This window comes from Anticarsia gemmatalis, chromosome 3, assembly GCF_050436995.1.
Source record: "Anticarsia gemmatalis isolate Benzon Research Colony breed Stoneville strain chromosome 3, ilAntGemm2 primary, whole genome shotgun sequence".
Taxonomy (NCBI): Eukaryota; Metazoa; Arthropoda; class Insecta; order Lepidoptera; family Erebidae; genus Anticarsia; species Anticarsia gemmatalis.
This window is the reverse complement of record NC_134747.1, coordinates 9,305,443-9,328,382: the sequence shown is the minus strand read 5'-3', so window position 1 is coordinate 9,328,382 and position 22,940 is coordinate 9,305,443. Positions and strand designations below refer to the sequence as shown.

Genomic DNA, 22,940 nt, shown 5'->3' with positions numbered 1-22,940 from the left:
AAAGTTTCAATAAAGATTTTTGGCCTAAATGCCTCATTACCTATAACACGTCGCGTCGGCAAATTTAACCATTGATCTGTGACTGACTTTCTAATTACCTTCGTACACTTGTACCAGCACGATATCAAGGTACTGGCACGTTAATAAATCTTTATACTTTTTATCTACAGTGAGAGTTCTTACAGTAAGTTACTGAAACCACTCTACCTTTGTTTACTTGCCGTAACCGATCGCCACTGTCTCCTCGAGTGCTTGACCTACAATATTATGTAATACTATTATTTTACAACAAAACTTACATAATAACTCAATGAATCTACATAATACTCGCTTCTTTGTCGCATTAAACCTTTGTAAGAATCTAGGAACACTGCCTAGATATGATTAACAATCGCGATGCGTAAGTGACGCGTGACCGGTGTGACAATGGCATAGTGCGACCGAAAATTGACATTCATCTTCGCAAAAACAAAAGACACCGTTTCGCATCTACGCGCGACGTAAGAAGGAAGTTTATCTAATGAATGTATTTATTAACTCAGCAAGTGTTTTCGTATACATAATGAACAGTATCTGCGAAATAAAACCAAACCCTTATGTACAAACGATAAAATAAGTTATGAATGAACGAGTACTACTAACACAACAATTTACGTTTATTTGTTGACTTCCACGATACTACTGCTTACATGTTAAAATATCTTTTAGATATGATTAGTAAATAAGTTGATGTATAAATTCGTACTTGAGGTTTATTTTTCAGCAGTAAGTAGTCGAGCAGCGCTCCATTCACTGCAACCACTAAACCGTATCCAGTTTTCCACGTCACGGGGATCACCCGGCAAGGACAGACTCTGATAACAGTCTACCTCTCCGCCATTCAATACTATAATAGTAAGATTTTCTCGATACCAGTCAGTACGTAAATACACCTTATTATCAGTAACGGTGTCCACAACCGGCCTCAGAGCCTCCAGAGAGCGACGGGTGAAAGTCAGCGCAGAGTCGCAGACGCATACCTGACCTCAAGTGACAAACACGTTCCCTCGGCGTCGTCAAGCATTTAATTTTATCCGCGATTATATTATTGCTATTTTCAAACAAATTTATAAACAAAAGAGCGGCGTGTGTGTGGAAGCGCGAGCGCCACCCGACGCGTCACATTATCACGTCGCACGGAGCGGTGTTGAGTCTGATCGGCTGATAGTGTGGTGCGGAGGCGCGGGACAGCCGCCGGCGCACCGCTCTCGGGCGCAGGCGCGGACACTCAGTCGCGACCATGTTGACACCGTGCGCCGTCGTAGTCCTGGCGGCGACGCTCGCCAGCGCCGTAGACATCCAAACTATCCAAACGATCGACAACGAGCTGAACAATACCCTGCCCGCCGAACAGTACTTCATTGACAAGATATTCAATAAATACGGAGATAAAGGCGTCATCACATTCGAGGTAAGTCCATTATTTTCTTTTTCAACGAGGTTTACAGTAAATATCAACGTGCTACTTCGCGTGTACGACCACCACCGGTTTAACATTATGAGGTGGAATAAAAAAATGGCTATTTAATTAATATGTTTCGATATTGGTACGTTTGTATTTACTTTACTAGATACAATTGTGATGCTTTTGTTGACTTTCTCATTGAACACACACGACGAAGAAACATGTTGCTGATTTATAGCTGTGTAAATTTTCATGTTCCTGGACATCTTTCCCAGTTTCGTAAACGGAAGTTCATCGAACTTAAATTCAACTTCACTATTTGTATTTGGCATTACAGGTTTCCTTATCGCTCTTATCAATATTTAGTTAAATCCACCGCTTTATTGATAGCTGCTAATTTGAACTAAATTTGGAAATGAATCCGACTACTTGTGGCATATTATTATTTTGTATCTAGTTCTCAGCGCTAAGCGTTGTCTCAAAACATCAGTCATCTTATTGTTTGAATAGTTTGTTTGAATGCATTACTATGTATGGTGACTCGTGGTATTATTAATCGTCGTATTAAATATACATTTTACACATCGACTTTGTGTCATTTATAACGTATATTTGTCTTATAAACTGGACGCCTTCTTCGACTGGGAATATGCTCGTAATTGCGGAAAAGGAAGTCCTAGATTCATATCCCTTTGGGGATTAAATCACTTGATAAGTGCGCAGAATATATATAGGACATTGTCTTTACTTAAATAATCATTTTGGATAGAATCACTAAGTATTGAAATGTTTATTATTTCTTTATTAAACACACCTCATTATAATTCATTAAAATCATAATATTACTTAAGCTATTGTTTGTTGAAGCCTTAAGTAAATGTATGTGCTTACTTAATTACTTTGTTTACACTGAGTTTTTATATTATTCAATCAGAATAAAATCGTTAATATGATCCTATTGTCGTCTATGGTTTCGGTTATAACATAACCTGACTCATAATCATTTACGACTGACTCTTATGGCACAGTTGTAAAGAGCCATCGATAGATTTGTGGTTCGATACCCGGAACTATAAATAAAATATGACCTACACATTAATTATTTTGACAGGTGTAAGTATGTTGACATGTGATGGACTGAATATGAGTGACGCCATTTTATTATACAAACATAGGAGTAAGAAAAGAAAGGTTGAACAACAGCGGCATGCATTATTATCATTCACATAAACATTAAATAGCAAACACTAAAGTCGATTACCGTGAGAGGATAATGAAACACGTTCCACGATTATTAGATCAAATCAAATAGTCCATCAGGTGGCTGGGCAGAACAATGCACTACGACGAAAGTCACAATTAATCGTATTGTATGAGTTTCAATCACTGCATAAGCGCATACAAGTTGCGTACAGGCCATACATAATTATGGCACTCTCGACTTTTATTTCTTAATTTGTCGAGTACATAAAACTGCGAAAAATTACGCCTGCGGGTATTGTTCTCCCACTCAAAAGATAAACACATAGCATGAACGCTAACAGATGTTTTGAAGAACGTAGGTACTATGTGAGGTGGATCATTGTCAAATTTCATAAAAATACGTTTTGTCTAATATCTGTGACATGCGTGAATTCCCAAGATTGTATATGTTACTGTAAAAGCCCGAACTGTGGTATATCCTAAGATTTTCCGGTAAAACCTAAGATTTACCAACTCTCAATGGTAAAAGTCCGAACGTTCTTTTATTTCGAACTTTTACCACCATTTAATTGGCAAATCTTAGGATTTACATAACGACACGGTAAAAGTTGATTATCATGTGTTTGAGCCGTAATATAATGATATTGCTAGGGATATAATTATATGCCGTAATATAGTTATAATGAGAGTTTGAAGATGTCGCCGGAGCCCCGCTTCGCGGGGCTCCTCCTTCTGGGTGGTTTAAAAAAAATAACCACGAAGGCTGAGGTGGGAGCTTCGCTTCGCTCGCTCCCACCTCAGCCTTCTAACCTAACCTACCCTTGTCGGTTTGCCCAAAACTCCTTCTTTATAACTATAAAATTATTTTATATTACCTACATTTACCTGCCCTTGAGGTATATCCTAAGATTTACCAAGTGAATAGGGGTAAAAGTTCGAAATAAAAGGATTGTTCGGACTTTTACCATTGAGAGTTGGTAAATCTTAGGATATACCGGAAAATCTTAGGATTTACCACAGTCCGGGCTTTTACAGTAACATATACAATATGAGTTTGAGATTCTCATTCATCTTTTATCTCGGACTGTTATGTTTTTCTTCGTAGCACAGGATGCATTTTGCTGCAACTCATCTCTGTTTGATAATGTGTTCATCCACACCACATCAATTCTGTCTTTACGGCAATGGTTTTCTTAATTGTGCATAAATATATTGAGTATGTAGTAATCTATGGCTTAATTCAGTGACGTTAAAAACAGTTTACATGAATATTAACGCCGGATCACGCCATAAAATGATCGCTAGCAGCAAAACATGGACGTCTCCATAAATGAAGACAAGGAACAAGATTCTGATTACATAATATATTAGCTAACTGGTCATTTACTCCACCTCTTTTTATTTAATTAAGATATTTATTAATTGTATCTCTAAGATAATAATTTAGACCCAGGAGAGGAAGAATAGATAATAGAACTTATAACTATAACATACAACTATCTAATTTTTGCTATTATCTAGTGCCGGATATTTTTGAAAGTTCAGGAACAAGTTCAGACCGTAGTAGGTATACGTAAATCATAATTTAGATGTGGAGATTATGTGAAAAAAGTAAAATTTCATTTAAAAAATTACTATCCAATAGATAGTTTTCACTACTTTCCACTGACGAAATTCTTCAATGACGTAACCAAATGTTTGACAGCATTCAGCATTCTTTCGATGCAATCAATGCTTGGAATTGTCAACAAACGTAGTTCCTGTCCTCCGGTCCGTTGCCTCTGAACCAATACTGACGTAAACACACGACGGTATTCAGGCATTGCTTGTTAGTTGTTACGTAGCTTCCGCACGTGGTCGATACCATTTTATTGCTAAAACTCGTAGTATAATTGCGATTTGTTAATTATTAGATCCGAAGCAGGTAATGAGGAAATTGAGTGCAGTGATATCTGCGGGTACTTTGAATAAATTTAAACACTTTTGTTTTCACAAAGTAATTACGTTATGAGTGCTTTTTTCCCGCCGGAAAACTTTGCTTTAATAAGTAAGAGATATATGTGTTCTTAGATAGAAATAACAGGCCTTGTAACCTCATAAATCAGATTATTCAGATATCTATGCTAGAAACACAAACGATCTAGTTATCCTTATTTAGGTCAGTCAAGTTGTATTATACAACTTATTAAGGAATATGGTTTACTTCACTTCCAATAACCGTAGAAGTAAGTTAGTTACACGAGATTTTATATGAACATCGATTAAAATATGTTTCCGTCGATATCTTAGATATAGTAGTTCAAAGACCGATACTTAAATATGTCTCGATCGACTTATATCGCCACAAGATATCTAACTTTCTTGTGTCAATTACTTGGATATTTACTCGATGACATCAATCGAACAATATGCAATAAGTAAATCAGACTGACGGTAGTCTTCTTAAATGTGCAAAAAAAAATGTTCGCATTAAAAATTTGTTTTCTTTCTCCGGGCTACGGCTTGTAATAAGTGGCAATGCTTCTTCACAAAAAAAGTTTTTCTTAAAGCCTTCTTATTGCTACGAGTTTATTATATTTTACAGTTACTGTCTGACCTGCGCGGCTAGGCATAAGGTATACCTATTTATTTCAGCCGCAAATATCAACACCTAATGTTGATTTTTAAAAAACGTTTCCCTTAGTTTGATCACAGGCCTTAAATTTATGCTAATGCCCATGTAGCATAAATTTTCGCAAAATTTCCTCAAATTCAATTCAGCGAAAGCATTGCCGGCAGCCAAACAAACAGACTTTTGCAGTATAGAATAGTATGGATGTATATGATACCAAACGATTACTTATCGAGTATTTGGTAATTTGTATATCAGTATTAAACATATAAACCTCTTATAGTTGAGTAATTCTAGTGGCCACAATATTCAAAGTACCTTTGTTCTCAAGGCTAAATTATAATGACACATTGCCGGAAACATCAAATCAGCCAACTTCTTTTTGCCTTCTAAGGGTACTCTCACTGTTATGAAGGCACTTAATAAACAAGGCTAGAGGGATTCGTCATAACCGCTATTAATATAGTCTCAAAACAGATTGACATAGTACATACTATAAACAACATAGTAAAATATGAAAACAGTAGCTCCATATCTCTACAGTTGGTGCTGTCGACTATCGAAAGTTTGACATTTAAAATGTACTGCCAAAATAGTTTTTAAGACGTCCTTCAGAGGCGCGGATTAGATGTCAATACAAAATTTCTCGATAGTCGGCCGTAAATAATAAATAATAATGGTAAATTGTCCTTAATTAAAATAAGATAATTTGTAATTGAGGAACTATGTTCCGATTATACATCACCTCTGACTTTTGTTGGTGTTGCATTCGATGTGTTTTTTCGATCAAATGTTAGTGACTTTATTTTTGATAGAAGTATGTAGGCTGCACGTATGACAGAGAATCTTTCCCTTGTAAATTGTCGCTATCGCAATGGAAATGCTTCCCGAAAGTATTTTATAAACAAACAGTTATTTGTAAATATTTATAATGTTATGTATTGTAACAGTATTCATTGCATATGTTTACATCAATCGCGCTTCTCTTCCTATTTAACTAATTTTCACAATAGAAAGATAAGGACATTGTACATATTATCTTATCAAATAATTATTAGATTATAATGTCAGGAAGCTAAAGAAGACAAATGATATAACTATATTTATGTCACAATCGATACAGTCACAGCTAACCATGCGTTTGACAGTTACTGACAACAAATTAGGTGTCTATACTTTCGATTCATCGTTAAAAAATATTAAACATGTCGAAGATATTACAAATTTGTAAATCAAAAGATCGGTTTTAAATAAATAAAAACTCTGAAACTCTCTCCTATTTTTATTATCTTCTACGCCACGGAACAACAGTGGTCTACGCTCTTCTAAAACATGGCTCCACGTTATAGTGTGTTAGCGAGTACATTATGCAACGTCACCAATTAAAATATTATACAGATAGTGTTAGCGATAGATATCTATAAAAACATTATAATCAAAAGGAAATAAGCCGAAAACAGCCGGATGTGGTAGCTTGCCGATGTCAAATGTAACTAGCGTGTGGTCTTAAGAGACTGTCATGAAAAAATAACGTATCCACTAGTTAGAGCCTATAAGGCCTATGACAAGTTGCACTTACATAGAACATAGGCAGTAGCAACCATGCGTGCATAGCGAGTCACAGACACGTCAGACTACTTGCAACTTTTCTGCGACGTTAGATAAAGGTAATAAAGTTTTCAGGCTAAAATTACTTACACCAATTGATTAATTAGATTATCAAAAATGAAAAGCCTAGTTATCAATACTTTTTAGTGTTTACATTGTCAGGAATGTAAAAATATCCATCAAACGCCTGTCATCATGCGCATTCCATCGTCATCGGTAGTACTTGCACTAGGTACACAATGTTAAAAATTAGACTTACCATATTCGTGAGCAATACGATACACCTAGCTGGGAGACTGATAATGTTTTTTATAAATTTAACAATGATTTCGTGAGTCATTAAAATATATCTATCCATTATAGTAAGTTACCTTGAAATTGTGTAGACCCTTATCGCTGTGTTTTGTGTTTTACTTTTTTAAGGAAAACATTAATAGGTTCTTAATCATTCGGTAACTATTTAATTAAAAAACAATTACTAACAACTATTGTTAAGGCAAACAATTTAAATAAAACGACAAAATTAAGGCACCAACTTAATTTCCTGAGTTTTTCTTTTAGCTGAGAAAATATTTCTGAGACACATTTTTTTGAGGATCTTAAATTAGAAGGGAATGTCAAGATAACTTTTTTGTAATACAAATATCGAGTAATTTATTGTCCTTGGGAAAGCTGATTTAATCATTCAGCAGTGTGTTATGTGACCAGTAGTTTATCTCTTTATACTCAAGTTGTGTTGTGTACTTCAAATAAAAATGGGAGTAGGTGAGTGGAATACACAATCAGCTCTAAAAACCACGTTTTACCAAATTATATTTTCCATCTATACTTTTGTCGCATTCTATCGACTGTCACATATTATAATAATCATATCTTTACGATTTATAATCTTTTTATGACTAGAAATATACGTGGATCATTAGCAAAATTTCAGCGAACTACCTATACAGATTAGGCATTGCATTATCAATATTTATCAAAACTGTACACGTTCGCCCTTCAACTTGACTTGTCTGTTTGGAAAATTAATGGGCAGTACAAATGCCTTGTTTACTAATTGATTAATTTTGTATGATTTCGGTTTGCTGATAAATAAGAATGGATGTATAAAATCTTGTAACCAACCGCATGTAAACATACAATTGAATTTTTAATTTCCTAAGCGACGGACGATATGCTGTCAATATCTTGTAAGAGTCTAGAAGCAGATCAATAAAATAATGCACATAGTCCTAGTTCTCATTTCTATAAAAAATAATCCGAAGATAAAAACTAACGAGATAATATTTATCTTTTTGCAGGGTTTCGAACATCTTCTAGACAGCCTAGGACTTGGAGCCCTCGGCGGGAGAGTGTTCACGTCACCACATGACCTGGCCATCCATCGAATAAACGGCACCTTCCGGCAACTGCACGACCAGCAACATAGGCACCGAAGATCTCCTACACCTCGTAAGTTTACAAAACTAACTAGATACTTTAAACAAAATAATTCAAGTTTTATAAAAGAAAAAGTTATTTGTCTGATCTTCATTACACATTTACTTGTGGTAGGTCCTCCAGCATCCTCCAATGCATAACTTTATGAAGCTTCTCAAGCTTCAGTTATGTTCAACAAAGTTATCTGGCGTTGGAAATAGCTTCTCTAGAAACGCAACATTATAGAATTTAGACCTAGATACAGAGTTCGTTTCGTAGTAAATTAAGTTTAAATGATGATGATTAAATATAATGAAGTCTTTTGTAAGGAAAAAGGACGTTGCCATTTGCCACAGCTGACATATAATAGGTGAAATTGCCGGTTACACGGACACGTGAGTGTGCAAACAACCACCTCGACAAATGACAGCTTAAGTAAGTCGCGAGTATGACACTTCTAATTTGACTTAGAATTACCGAATAATTATGTAGAATTAAATACTTACTAGGGGTCTTAACTAAAGATCTAGGGCTTAAGATATTACCTACTATATTACCTAAGTTAATAAGAATAATAAAATTCGCTTATCTAGGTACGCAAAAGCAAGTGCAGTGAGCTTGGAATTTATAATGACAAAAGTTTTTTAGTTTCCGGGCCATTGGAATAATATCGGCAAAAAAAATGTGGGATAGCTTAGCTAAATAGCTGCTGTTGATATGTCTATTAAAGAAATAATATGGTATTCATTCACAGGTTTGAAATAATTACATACTTATAAATAAAAATATATAGGTCCGTATCTATTTTCTATAAACAATAAATTGAAAAACCACAATTGGTGCCCATAAAAATGGTAACCAAGCAATAATGAGTAATGAGACCTTGAATGACTAGTATCTGCTAGTTAGAAGGAAAGGAGGAAGTGTGTACAATTAATCAATTTTCATGGAGAAAACGTACATGTTTAACTAGTTTTACACGTCCTTGAACATAAACCGTCTTTGTAAAATCTAATAAAATACACGATAACATTCGTGTTTCTCTAATATAACACGATATGAGGAGTTTGAGGTAAGATTGAAGTTGTATGTCTATGTCGTTTGTATACCATGAATACCATGAATGTTGGTCCAGCGAATTCAAATGCCCATAAAAAGTAGTCGTTTTTGCTTTGCTACATCTTTTTCTATGGGGTATTTATTGCCAAATAGCTCACGACGAATTTCTTGTAACTCTGCAATAATATTTTAAACATAGGCAAAAACTGTTGTTATTGCAATGAACGTTGTATTCGTTTTATTTCCTGGACTAGTGACAGTCACGATTTTTTACCTGATCAAAGGTAAGCAAGGTACTTTCTGAGCTGTGACCAATCTTAGTAAATTGCGTTTTATAATTTGATCCCCATTGTATGTTTTCGCTAGTCTAGCTACTACATGATAAATATTCGTTTAGGGTAACTGCGCAATGTGTTCAACGAGAGACACTTCCTTTTTTATCTACTTTTAGTGCGTTATTAACTACATCTGATTGGATTAATGCTGATAAGAAAGATCATAAACAACAGTTTTAAAATCCGGTATGACATGTTAACATGTACTGCGTTTTGTAGAAAGCGCTACTGATGGTTTCACTGCTTTCTCATTTGTTGCGACAGCATTAGCAATCAGTCCATGCCCTTATGTTAAATAATATGCTCTTGGTATTTTGTAAAAAATATATACTTATCCAAATGCTCTTGCAGGGAGATCTCTTATTTTAGACGGAATAAATCCTCCAATCACAGGCAAGTGTTATAGGTAGTTAAAACAGTAACCTCTAAACTGCGCGTTTTAACTCTTTTATTGTATTGTAACAATTTGACAAAAGTCAAACGTTTTAGCTCCCATATTGTGCGTCTCCGGCTGCTAAAATATGCGTCTCATAGCGGCGAATGGACTGAGAATTGTCCTTTATAATCGCGATTATCCTATTACTGACTGCTCTTGGGCAGTTGCCTGACCCCAGCCAAGGATCTGTCTCATAAATCCATGAATGAGACTCGATGTCAAATGATTGTGGTTTTATTATTGTCCACCCACACACTCATGAACCAGACTGCAGTTTGTTTTTTTATACTTATTTCAATTTCAAATATATTATTTGCATCTTCATTATTTCAAACTAATATGCATTATACTAAAATTAACACATATAAAGCCGGTTACATACACACTTTTTAAATAATACACCTTTAGTTGGTTACCTTTGGACATCGTTGGCTTTTAATCTCAACAAGACTATTCCATTAATAATGTGCTGCATTTTCTATATTGTAATAATGAAAAAAGCAACCGGTCTTCAGCTATCTATGCCCCAAATCAGTTAACTATAATTAGGGTAGGAGAACGTTTATTTATTTACTGATAGATATGATAATAGGAAAAAGCGGTCATACTTACATGTGCATCAAGAAAAATCGTGCCGTTTAATCAAAGACATTTTTTTTATTTCATAATAGCAGATAAACATAATAGCAGAATATGTATTAGTGGAGGAAATTGCTTTCACATAATCATCAGCGGATACTCTCCCAGTGTACTTTCATAACACGAGTATCTATCGAGTTACCAAGATCACGTTTAAATATGTTATTTAAAACGTATACATTACTTGCATACGATAGGCCTATCACAGGTACTCAGTAGTACTCATTGGTAATCTTGCCTATTAACCTCTTAATAAGGTAAGCGAAACTTGTTTGGATCTGATCCACAATCGCTTCATGGATCAAAAGTCAAGAGGATTACAATTTGACCTAATAACCTTTCATGGTCAGGTCAACTTTGGCTCTTTTATTCACTATTGTTAGACTCGTAATTCTATTAGGACTATTGCCTAGTATGGAGGCTACACTATTATAGGTAGAAGTGTTATAAAGTCGATTAGGGTCAGTTAAAAAATACTTTATTTTTATTATTTCAGCGGAACCGATTTTGCAAAAATCATGCCTGTCACCGAGAGAAATCTTAGAAGTGTATGGCATGGAGAACGAGCCGGGTGTCATCACTATCAAACCGAAGACATTTTTAGAAATGTGCCCCGCCCTCGTGTACCAGCTGGATCAACGGTCTTGCTACAAAACAGAAGCACCCGCACCAAAACTTGACAGATTTTGGAGTAAGTACCTACTCCGCTTATGGTTTATCTTGCCTAAATCTTAAAGCTAAAATTAAAAATTACTTTCCTTTTATATTACAAGTGACAACATACTAAAATTATATTTTTTATATGTAGTACTTTTCGGTGCACTACAATTTATTATTGTTTCTTTTCAGCATGGATCTACGCAACGTTGAGTATCCTGGTGATAAGTGCTACAGGTTTGGTTGGAGTGGCAATAGTTCCCCTGCTGAAGTCTGTAATTTTCAGCCACGTGTTACATTTCCTGGTAGCTGTTGCTGTTGGCACTCTGTGTGGCGATGCTCTGCTCCATCTGCTGCCTCATGCTCTCAAATCTCACGGCCCATCTGCAGCACCACAAGAGGAGACAGAAGTTGTATTGAAATGTAGCGTTACCTTTCTAACGATATTACTATTCTACAGCGTCGAAGCTATCATGCAAACGTTAAATGGCGGTCATTCTCATTCGCATGACGCGTCAATGCCTAGCTCAGACTTAAAATCTGATGCTGCCAAACAAATAGAGCCCATAGAGCTGGGCGCAATGATGCCGGGCTCACCGCCGCCGCCAGTAGAACGTCCGATGACGTCAACAGCACTCATGGTGATAGTAGGAGACGGGCTTCACAATTTGACAGATGGACTGGCAATTGGAGCGGCATTTAGTGGAGATCCGGTCACTGGTTTTGCAACGGCTCTAGCTGTATTTTGTCATGAGCTCCCTCACGAGTTAGGAGACTTCGCAGTGCTATTACGATCAGGTATGAGCATCAGGCGCGCTTTGTACTATAATGTACTTTCGTCGGTGCTCAGTTTCATGGGAATGGCGGGTGGAATTTGGCTCGCTGAAGACCATGAGTCTGCATCCCAGTGGATTTACGCAGCCACGGCGGGAACATTCTTCTATATAGCTCTTGCCGATTTAGTTCCAGAAATAAATGAGAATAATCATGGCAAGAGTATTAACTTACTGCTTGCTATCTTAGGTATTCTTTCTGGTGGTATTATTATGTTAATGATAGCCCTACACGAAGACTCGATTCAATATCTGTTTAGAAGTGCAGAACAATAATTTAGGTTAAGAATCTACTTGTGTAAAAGTTTTGAAATTAAACCAGGAATTCACCTAAAGACGTTGAACTGAACAGAAAAAAAACATACAGATAAACATGTTTTGAAAATCATAAATGGACATCCACGTTTCCATAATTTCTGTTTAATAAAAATTGAGACTGCATGAAAAGCTTTCAAAAATGCGTGTTAAAACAATAAATTAGATATAAACTTTTTTTAATGCGAGTAATTAAGTGAGCATGAATGTGTAAAGTAAGGAAGTAAGGATAGTGCCTGTAAATGTCACATTTTTTTGTCACGAATGTTAATTGTTAAAAACAATTTATTACAGTACATGTAATGTGATAAACGTACTCATGGTTGTTTACTAGAATAGTCGATTAATTAAATGTGTAGTTTTCAAAGTGTGTAAGTAGATAGGCAGACAGTTATTTCGAGAGGTATACGTGCAGCTAGTGACATTAATCTTAAAATCTTAGCTAAATGTAACTATAGGGTAGTCAAAATAAAAATTACATTATAGTTGCCTGTAAATAAATAATATTATAACACTATCATTTTAGAAACGATTCACTTACACAAGCTTTACAAAAGGCTAAGTATAAAGACCGGTACCCTCCATATTTAACGTTATCACTTCAAAAAGTACCTATTAATTTTTTTACAGAGTTTGTACCTACCCCAGGACAATCTGTTCCATTTCTTAAAGCAATAAAACTGGTTAAAAGAAAATAGAATAATAGTAGTGTCATGGCCGTGTTTAAAAAAAAGGTACCTTCCATTTGTAAAAAATGTAACGTGAATTAAACTGCCGTCATTAACTAATTCCATAAGCGATTTAAGTCATATCAACAACATATGAGTTGACAAAACACCATTAGCTGACAATGTACCTAATTATTATAATTACTTAAATAGTTTTCTATAATGATTCAAGCTAATCCGTGCTGGCATGGTGTACCACACAGGTAATAAAAAAATACGGGTAACCAATTGCGAGTCATTAGCAGCATAAACGCGAACTTACTTCGTAAAATTTTCTTGATCATTAATTTTTCATGAGTTTTATGAAATTACGGTGAAGAAAAAAAAAACTAAGTTTATTAGTGTTATCACAGCAAGTCACAGGCGAGTCATGTAAAACGATGTATTGTTCGCGCGTGACTTTTATCAAATGGTTACAGGAGAACATCGTTTTTAACCGACTTCAAAAAAAGGAGGAGGTCCTCAATTCGTCACGATATTTTTTTTTATATAACGTAGACCGTAATTTAGTTGTGTCACCTGTTTATTTGGGTAATGTTAGTGGTGTTTTGTTAAAGTTACAAAACAAAAATATTCAGCAATAAGTACCCATCTATCAATATGGGTAATAAAACCCTAGAATTAAGTAACCAATAATAATAGTATTTATTAAGTTAATACTATTGTAACTAATACTTCGAACGTTCCTCAACTTAGTTTAAGCAATATTTGTAATATTTTGCGTTGATATTATTACTTGTGAACTGATGTTTAGGCTAATAGTTATGTTAACAGGTATTTTAGGGCTAATAATTTATACAGATAAGCGCGAGTAGACATGAATGGGTCTAAAGTCCCGAAATGTTATGTAGGTACCTAGGTCATAATATTTACTGAAACACTTACCTTTCTATTCTACGAGTAGTCAAACTGATTTTTTTTCTAATTAGTGAATTGTGTGCTAAAATATTTCTCTTCTAGATGCGACTATTTTTAATAAAAGTTCCAGTAGCTATTGACTGATAAAAAAAATATGTCAATGATTTTGTAGCCTTAAAATAACTTTATATAGCCCTAAAATCCTAATTTTATTATAATCAGGATGAATTTGGAATACGTTTGTCTAAAACTTTATAAATTTAATTAATTAATTCAATATATATTGCCTAATAAATTATAAGATAGGTATTTTAAGTAATCCGTACCGTATGAGTAGGTATTTATTTTAATCAAACACAATAATTCATTGTAATGAACTGTTAATTTCTTTTGTAAATATTTTTATTTTAAAATTCATGGCATAATAAAATATTTTACCTTTTTGTTTTACTTTTATTTTAATACCTACCTACGACGCAATTATATAAGTTGTAAAGAAAACACCTAAAAGTACCTAGTAGTAAGTAAAGTAAGTAAGTAGCTAGTTTAAGTAGCCCCCTCAGCAAAAAAATACTGCCACAGGGATGAACAAAAATAATTAAATAACATGACAGTAAAAATAGAGGCATATACTTATTATTATAACTTATGCCAAATTCAATGTTATTACTTGATCTGTTGTATGAGAGAAAACTTATCTTACTAGAATAGTATGTTAGTTGTTCAATTGAACTGGAAACAAAAACATCTTCACTCATACACCTGTATGGTTAAGATGAGAATTGGTCTCACGAACGCCCAGTCGGTAGGCTGGTAGATAGTGGCTTTTGCTGACTCACACTACGAAAGATACAGATAGGCTAACAACGTTTATTGCTTAATTTGGCAGAATCGTAATAAATAAGAGAAGTATATCTGACAGCAGGTACATGAATACAGAAGAAAGAAAATAATATTTATTAAATTTTTCCTTTTCCTTAACTACCTTTTTCGCTACAAAATACAATTTTATAGCGAAAAATGAAACGTAACTTGCCGTTGTTTATGGTAATCACAAAATACATGACAGTACTGTCAACAGTGTCAGTGTCAGCCGTGTCAGCTGTACCGACTGTCAAATTACGATTTGCATTTCGCAAAAAGATTTCTTTCTGTGTAAGAAAAATCATTGAAATCTCCGAGACCTCGAAAAGCACCGTAAATCAGTTTATACAAAGAAGAAGTTTTACTTCAATCGATGTCAAAAATGATTAAAGCAATAGTAAGTTCATACATTTATTTCAAAACATTATTTTTTGTAATTTATATTTTAGGCAAAGTTAAAAATAAATCTTTTGTCAACAATGACGCAGAGAAATCATTACTTTTAAGTTATGTAGCAACTAAGTAACTGCTCTATTGGCTTAAAATGGTCTTGGTCTGGATATAATATTAAAATAATAGATGCTCTAAAATAAAAACATTTTTCAAAGTATTATGTCTCTTTTCTTTGTTGTTCCAGCTTAGCACTTACACCATTTTTATAAGTATGTATGACTTAATAAACAATGGTCTGACCAAAACTTACTTAATGTGAGTAATTTTGTTTAAGTGCACAATAAGAACTTGTCTGTTATTAAATGTAGCCAAAGATGTTCTTAATTGGACACCAGACTTATTGAAACTATACATTGATGTCTTTCTGGAAATAAGCACTAAGTGGACACCTTATGTCATTATCCTTATAAGTACTAACCTGGCTACTAATCCTCAGCTTTAACTCTGCCAATAATAGATTCCTCTATATTACATATCAACAGTTTCATTATCTGTATACCTCTATAACTTTGTTGTGATCTGTTCCTATTCATATGCCTGTGAAGTTTTCATTGCATCAAAAACTTTTTAGATGTAATTGTCTTTGCAAATATTATATACTCTTTGTACACAACCATTGCCAATTAGATAGAGCAATAAAGTTTAAAATTAGAATGTCACTCTGACAATTTGTGTGCACTACAATGTTATTGTATTTTTAATTTTATTTTATTATAACTTATTACAATGTGCTCTTCAACATCCAATAAAATACATATACAAATTTGGTATAAATGAAATGTAAACCATATGTTCAGAAATGTAGGCCCAGCCCAAATATAAACCGACCAGCTAGAAAGATGGGATTTTTATTTTCTGTCTTTAAAACTGGTGTAAGTGCTCAGCTTTGATAATAATTTTATTAAGGTGTAAAATTAGAACAGGAAATTGCTGTTCACTTTGTATTTCTTCCAAGTGATATACCTATGAACAGTTATCAGCATGACATGTATATGCTGTCACATGAACCTTGCAATAATTTTATTGTGATCAAAAACATCTAAAAGTGCATTTTTAAATTTTATTGATCAAGATGATCTAAAATATGTAATAACTGTTTCCAACTTTGTAAGGTTAACAACCTTAAAGTAATTTAACCACAGACATATAACTTAGTTGATAATATGATATACCACTATACATAATGAAATACCACTTCATGATTGTTACTGATTGAAGATAAATGTTAATGGCAATATTATTTCTAGATAATATTTGGTGCTGGAGTCTACACTGGCGTCTACATAGCCCAAAATTATAAGGTGACTGGTTTTTTGTTAATCATTATTAGTTGTAAATGATTTCTCAATGTAACTCATTTTTGCAAAGGAGGTCTGCAGGAAATAAAGCATAATGCAATCAAATCATTGATCCATACTTTTACACAATTCCTGGTTCAAATTATCTAAAAGAGTGTATGACCTCTTTTGTTCTCTCAAATAATTTCTATTTTCTTACATATTTTTTCTCAACACAGGCTGGTATCATGGATGAAATTTGTAAAAAAGCAAAGGAGCAATGTGACAAGAAACCCTAGAAAGACTGGTTAGCTTACTTGTTTTTTATTTATTCTTGAACCAGGAATGTTTAGATTCATACCCACAAAATTTTTAAAGAGTGTAAATAATCTGCAACAACTATAATTATAGAATACACTAATATTTTGTTAAATTTTGTTTTATAACAGATCGACAAAGTTGAGGATCCAAAGATATTATTTGAAAAGGCACAAACCTTCATCAAGACGAAAATCGACGAATTTGATGGAAAAAAAGGAGACAAATGATGAAACAAGCTTTGTATTAAGAAATATCCATGAGCCGGTTTAAGTTTATTGTAAATAATTTAGATAGTTCTATACAGTGATACTCTAAATAAAATTAGCAATACATACATTGTTCTTTGTGTTCTAACAAACATAACACCACACCTTATTCCTATAGCCATCATACATAACATGTAATTGCTCTAAATTAGAGACATACCACCACCAATGTGTTCTACTCTGGTCTGAGGTTCTTCAAATGCTAACCAGTCACTGGAATGTGTTGGCAACAGCCCCATACTTTGACATTTATAAAGTGCTAATAAGATGTTAACAATGTTTCCAATAAAATAAACAAATTTCTGTCCTGTTGCTTGAGTTCCTTCAACCATTTTAAATGTGCTTTGAGTAGCAAACAATGCCTTCACTGGACGAACAATCAACATGCCTACCATCATGATAGGGAAGATGGATATGGAATTACCAGCCATATACATGATAAACAGATTCATTGGCACCTGCTTCAGTGGGCCCAAAGCAACATCCCAAAGCTTCTTGATTAAAAGTAGATTAGAATCAGTATCTTTAGAGGACTCTGTGTAATTTGCATTAGCAGACTGGCTGTAGCCTGGTGGAGATGGTAGCTCCGTTGCCGTTGTGCGAGACCTACAAACATAACATAGTCAAAGAACCGAATAAACATAGAACACTGCATAGTTTAATTTTAAAACTAGGTACGTACTTTTGATTAAAATCCAAAGCCCATTTGAATTTCTTGTTTGATTTTACTTGAGACATTTTGGCAACTTTATCAAACTGTAATGATACTGTGTATACTCAATAATATTAAGTCTGCAGTAGAATATAGGTTATTAATTAACAATATCCGCTAGAATGTTTCCTGAAATACAGTACATAGATCCAATGCAATCGTATTCAGTCAGTCAGCAAGTGATATCTGTCAGAATAAGCCTCGTTCTTATCTAGCTAAGGTAACATTGCACTAATATGAAATGCCAAGATATGAGTTGTAGAGTGAAAAAAGGAAATAGTGAAAACATAATGTTAAATATTTGACAATATTGATTACTAAGGTGCCTGGAACGCGGAGAATGAACGATGAACACTGAAAATAGCCATTTGACATATCGATGCTCAGTGTTGCTACTAACTAAAACTATTGTTCAATGCGCTCTAGCTGCGTTGTTTCATTTTAGATTTGAATAATATCCTACTAATTGCGTATTTTTTTTAATTTTGTAAATTAGACTTAGAACTCTATCGTGTATTACAGCATGTTATAGACTACAGTTTGTTACAGTAAAGTACTCTTTACTAGTCTTTAGTCGTTAAAAATATCTAAAAACTATTCATTCTACTCTCTACCTGGAATTTAGCATGCAAAAATGAACTCGGTAAACTACGGCGGAATTATATTGAGCTATGAGAGAACGACATATGACTTCAGCTTAGAGGCAATTTCAAGCTTTTTAATTTTCACGTTTCTGTATTCAAAGTATTCAGCGTAGGTACCTACATACTTTAGTTGGAAAGCTGATTAAAATAAACAAATGTTAATTTAAACTTTAAATAAAATAATTATTGGTCTACTACTTAACTGGCGTAGATACCTACATTAATGGTCAACTCATTCAATTGCACACGTAACATACCGGTCTGAGAACAAATTATGCATCTCTGAATTTATTATAATGTCGTAGTGCTTTAATTTGATAAGTAATGTAATCAAAGTGTCTACGTAATCAGGCGGAAAATTTCTGCAATACAAAACACGTAGCACATGAGTGATATTATTTGAAATGCATATCAGAATGGCGCGTAGTACCAAGGGGATTGCAATATCGCTATGCAGATACAATGCGAGTTGTAGACGTCAAGATATCGTACCTATCGAAAATGACGAGGAAGTAGGTATTAGTAGGTAGATACATATGTATGCAATTAAAAGCGTTATGGGCAGGTTCGACTTAAATCTTAAACGCCATCGATAACGAATCGTTAAAATTCAATAGAAACTAAAAGTAAGATCTAAAATCACGATAAATGGCTTATAAAATTGACGAAACATAACAAAAGGGTCAAAATTATCTTAGTAGGTACTTAAGTTTAGATTGTAGGTAGGTATATTACAAATAAATACTATGTTATGATTTCAGATAATTATGTGATTCAGACACTAGTCAAGGCACCTTAGTTGTAACATATTGGTACGGTATTTAAAAATAAAGACATTTCTGCAACTTATGCACTGATACCATTTATTACATTAAATGATACAAGTAATATATTTTCTATCAAAGCAAATAGATAACTAATAGAATTAACATTTACTGGCACAAATGACTTCGGCTTCACTTGACACGTTGACCAAGTTGCTGTCTATCTCTTTCAGACTTTCCCGGGACACGATGTGGTCTTTACAAAATATTGTGATACGTTTGCAAGCTTCACGCATGATGTCTTCTGGCACGGTTAAGACGATCCGCATGTAGTTAGGATACATGAAACACTGGAAATGAAAGAAAACACTGTAAGTATCGTTTAAAAAATATTTCGTTACTAGAATTTACACACATGTGTGTTGGAGATAAAGGAGCATCTTTTTTCAGAAAGTTTTTTAATTGATGTTTGCGATTCTTATATTCGATAAGTTGTCGATATCAATAAACTAGTTAGGTATAAACCTTTTTACACTGTTTTTATTAATTACTTAACTCTTTGCACATAAGTTGTGACGTTGCAATATTGGAGCTGCGCATAATCTCAAAGCAAGTGAAAGCTTACCTAGGTAGGGACTAGCTAAAGTGGCTGTTCTCTCGATGTTTCCGTAACCTAATTTAGTTGAATGTCCCTTAAGTTAAATTACTTAGTTTAATTTTTCTAGCTATTTTTCATTGCTCTCACGCGCATTAAATACGTCAAATTCACGGAAAAATTATTTTGATTTGATTTGTACCTGTAACCTACCTATTATAAGAGTAGCGTAAAAAATTATTACAGTTTACCTGTCCTGGGAGGCAGAAAACAGATTGTTCCGCGACCATCTTTTCTACGAATTGTAATTCGTTTTTAAACTTTGGAAACAAGGACATTTTGATTTCCACCATCATGTACATAGCTCCCTGTGGCATCATTGGGCGCAATCCAGGAGCACATCGTAACTCCTCAAATGCCAGTTTAGCCTGATTCTGTAAATAATAATGGGTTAAAATTAAAACATTTCCGGGTATTAAAAGAGATATAAAAGAGTATATTAAAAACGATTACCATAAAAAAACTATCAACTTATTTGAATTTCAAATAAGGGGTGGCGGTTTATGTACAAAAAAAGCAGTTATTTTAAAATTCATTAAGGATCAGAACGGCTTTAGACCAAAGTACCAATATAATGCGAAACACATGACAAAACACGGACTGCAATTCAAGCAAATATTAACATTTGTATGTCGATATTGTTAATCGTTATGTTTATCATTAACAACATGTTATACAACGTGGTATCATAAATATTTAAACATTTTCCACTCACCTCTATAAATAACACAACATCGTCAAAGAAGCTTTGCGGCGTACATGACAGTATCGCCGGTAAAGCTCTCTGTATTAATGTATTTGGCCCTAGAATTCTAGTCGCTAAATTCGCCATGCCTTTCCGGACTTCATGCCCAAATATGTTGTGTCTATCATGAATGATCACCCATCCCATACGCCAGCCAGGAACCAAGAACCTTTTGGTGAGACCACTGCACGTGAGTATCGGGACATCTTTGGAAAGAGCCGATAGTGCAGTGAATTCATGATTAGAAAACACAAAATGTTCATATATTTCATCAGCGATGATAGGCACGCGGTTCCTAGCGGCTACTTCTAATATTTCGCACAGGTGTTCCTTGCTATAAACTGATCCGCATGGATTTGACGGGTTGGTAATAATGATAGCGGCGGTATCATCATCTATTTGGCTTTCTAGATCTTCTAAGTCTATCTTCCATTGTTGGTCTGGCTGCAAGAAAACATAGGTAGGTACATATAGTTACTGTCTCTCTAATAAGTAACCTTTAATCAAGGATTTACGCAGTTATAAATAAAATAAAGCGTAAATGAGCAATATGCAAATTCTTTCAACAAGAAACTTGTTATGTTTCTAGAAACTCGTTTAACATCACCTGATATTACGAGTTGCTCCCGCTACTGCCGCAACTATGCCCCTAGTTTTTGCACATTTCCTCATACAACATCTGACTTCAATTTATTTTACGCAGTAAATTAATATACCATTATGGTGGAGTTGGTCAAACCAGCAAAATAATGTGATTTTAGTTTAAGGAAATATATTATGAAAAGTAATTTAGTGTGAAAGTATACCAAACATAAAATAATTAACATTTATCGTCAGTGGACTTACCAGTAAATTGTAATACTTGACATTGATGCCTAGTCCTTCAGACACCGTCTTGTATATCATAAAACCTGGACGCGGGGCGAGTACATTTTGTCCTGAATCTGCAATCGCAGTGATAGCGAGCTCTATGGCATGAGAGCATCCACTGCAGAGGATGACGTCATCGGGAGCAATAGGTCCCTGATGTGCGCTGTACTGCGCTACCGCTTGCCTGGCTTCCAAGTGTCCCTTAGCAGGACCATAGCTCCGACTGCTTAACCATTCAATGCTGTCTCGAACAGCTTGTATCACTTGTTCTGGAGGGTTCAGATTACCAAAAGTTGTTGGGTCACCTGGGATAAACATAAATAATAATAATGAAAATTTACAAAATTTTCTTATATTGTGTAACCGAAATCCTGCTAACCTTTGAATTTAAAATATGGCCTGACCTAATTCTGGAACAAGTTTAATATATTTTTTTTCTTCCAACCATCTTAGCCGAGTTATTTAAAGCAGTTTTCTCTAGCTGTTTATCCGAGAAACTTACTTACAATGCAATCAACAGGAAAAATATAAACAAAAATCGACGAGTAAGAAAGTCAGCGTTCGTACCATTTACGCAGAACAAAAAATCAGGCATAGTAGTTATGCTGTTGTATGCCTAATTTGATAAATACATGCACTTTTATTGCCATCGATTGAAGGTTTTGTTGTTTATATTAAAATATGCTGTAGCATAGAAAAAATCTTCGAAACAAAAATCAAATTAATATTACGTTGCAAAACTTCTTTACAGTAAGCACTGTTCTGTTAGACGTTTTCACTTACCCCAAAACACACAGACGTTACTGCAGCAACAAACCACGTATTATTATAGTCCAGTTAATATCCTTAGAATAAAAAAAAACTTAAGATTGCATATAGAATTAATACAAAATATCACTAACCCACGGAAAGCGCAATTAAGGGCTTGTTAGGATTGGGCTCGACCTGAAGGTTCTCGACGATGTCTCGTATCAAGTTATGGGTATTGCGAGCCAACGTCGATGCACGCACCTCCCATGTGTTGCTGCCTCGTGACCGTCGCGACATCGGCACTAAACTTGCGGGATACTGAAAGCTGTGGCGACACTTAAACTTGAATGGAGAATATTGCTCGCATTTCGATACAACTCAGTTTTGTATCGGAACAGTGGCGTTTGACAAGCACAGGCTCTCGAGTCGTGGAACTGGTTTGAAAATGTAGATGTGATGACGGCAATAGAATCA

The 22,940-nt window shown here is 34.5% G+C and overlaps 4 protein-coding genes across 4 annotated transcripts; 2 read left to right on the top strand and 2 right to left on the bottom strand.

The window, feature by feature from the left end:
• Nucleotides 1-789: 789 nt before the first annotated feature.
• Nucleotides 790-14,588, top strand: Zip71B (Zinc/iron regulated transporter-related protein 71B). The gene is made up of 4 exons (XM_076136339.1): nucleotides 790-1,450; nucleotides 8,168-8,318; nucleotides 11,251-11,445; nucleotides 11,604-14,588. Exons 1-4 carry the CDS (start codon nucleotides 1,280-1,282, stop codon nucleotides 12,518-12,520), a joined length of 1,434 nt encoding a protein of 477 aa, XP_075992454.1. The 5' UTR covers nucleotides 790-1,279; the 3' UTR covers nucleotides 12,521-14,588.
• Nucleotides 14,589-15,226: 638 nt separating this feature from the next.
• On the top strand, nucleotides 15,227-17,394 carry LOC142987522 (uncharacterized). The gene is made up of 3 exons (XM_076136338.1): nucleotides 15,227-15,406; nucleotides 16,710-16,763; nucleotides 17,189-17,394. The coding sequence occupies exons 1-3, from the start codon at nucleotides 15,383-15,385 to the stop codon at nucleotides 17,285-17,287; spliced, it is 177 nt and encodes a 58-aa protein (XP_075992453.1). The 5' UTR covers nucleotides 15,227-15,382; the 3' UTR covers nucleotides 17,288-17,394.
• EMC4 (ER membrane protein complex subunit 4) lies at nucleotides 17,298-18,235 on the bottom strand. The gene is made up of 2 exons (XM_076136337.1): nucleotides 18,009-18,235; nucleotides 17,298-17,932 (listed from the first exon to the last, which is right to left on the bottom strand). Exons 1-2 carry the CDS (start codon nucleotides 18,062-18,064, stop codon nucleotides 17,470-17,472), a joined length of 519 nt encoding a protein of 172 aa, XP_075992452.1. The 5' UTR covers nucleotides 18,065-18,235; the 3' UTR covers nucleotides 17,298-17,469.
• A 1,283-nt stretch (nucleotides 18,236-19,518) lies between these two features.
• LOC142987520 (tyrosine aminotransferase-like) lies at nucleotides 19,519-22,940 on the bottom strand. Its single transcript, XM_076136336.1, has 5 exons — nucleotides 22,619-22,940; nucleotides 21,693-22,021; nucleotides 20,817-21,290; nucleotides 20,293-20,475; nucleotides 19,519-19,796 (listed from the first exon to the last, which is right to left on the bottom strand). The coding sequence occupies exons 1-5, from the start codon at nucleotides 22,761-22,763 to the stop codon at nucleotides 19,608-19,610; spliced, it is 1,320 nt and encodes a 439-aa protein (XP_075992451.1). The 5' UTR covers nucleotides 22,764-22,940; the 3' UTR covers nucleotides 19,519-19,607.

Excerpts from the sequence above, each read along its gene's own strand:
- Zip71B (XM_076136339.1), top strand. The coding sequence starts at position 1,280 with ATGTTGACACCGTGCGCCGTCGTAGTCCTGGCGGCGACGCTCGCCAGC. Across the intron at positions 8,319-11,250 it reads CCGAAGATCTCCTACACCTC|CGGAACCGATTTTGCAAAAA; the intron begins GTAAGTTTACAA and ends TTATTATTTCAG. Across the intron at positions 11,446-11,603 it reads AAAACTTGACAGATTTTGGA|CATGGATCTACGCAACGTTG; the intron begins GTAAGTACCTAC and ends GTTTCTTTTCAG.
- LOC142987522 (XM_076136338.1), top strand. The coding sequence starts at position 15,383 with ATGTCAAAAATGATTAAAGCAATA. Across the intron at positions 15,407-16,709 it reads CAAAAATGATTAAAGCAATA|ATAATATTTGGTGCTGGAGT; the intron begins GTAAGTTCATAC and ends TATTATTTCTAG. Across the intron at positions 16,764-17,188 it reads ACATAGCCCAAAATTATAAG|ATCGACAAAGTTGAGGATCC; the intron begins GTGACTGGTTTT and ends GTTTTATAACAG.
- EMC4 (XM_076136337.1), bottom strand. The coding sequence starts at position 18,064 with ATGTCTCAAGTAAAATCAAACAAGAAATTCAAATGGGCTTTGGATTTT. Across the intron at positions 17,933-18,008 it reads GCTTTGGATTTTAATCAAAA|GTCTCGCACAACGGCAACGG; the intron begins GTACGTACCTAG and ends TTATGTTTGTAG.
- LOC142987520 (XM_076136336.1), bottom strand. The coding sequence starts at position 22,763 with ATGTCGCGACGGTCACGAGGCAGCAACACATGGGAGGTGCGTGCATCG. Across the intron at positions 21,291-21,692 it reads TCAAGTATTACAATTTACTG|CCAGACCAACAATGGAAGAT; the intron begins GTAAGTCCACTG and ends GTTTTCTTGCAG. Across the intron at positions 20,476-20,816 it reads ATGTTGTGTTATTTATAGAG|AATCAGGCTAAACTGGCATT; the intron begins GTGAGTGGAAAA and ends TATTATTTACAG.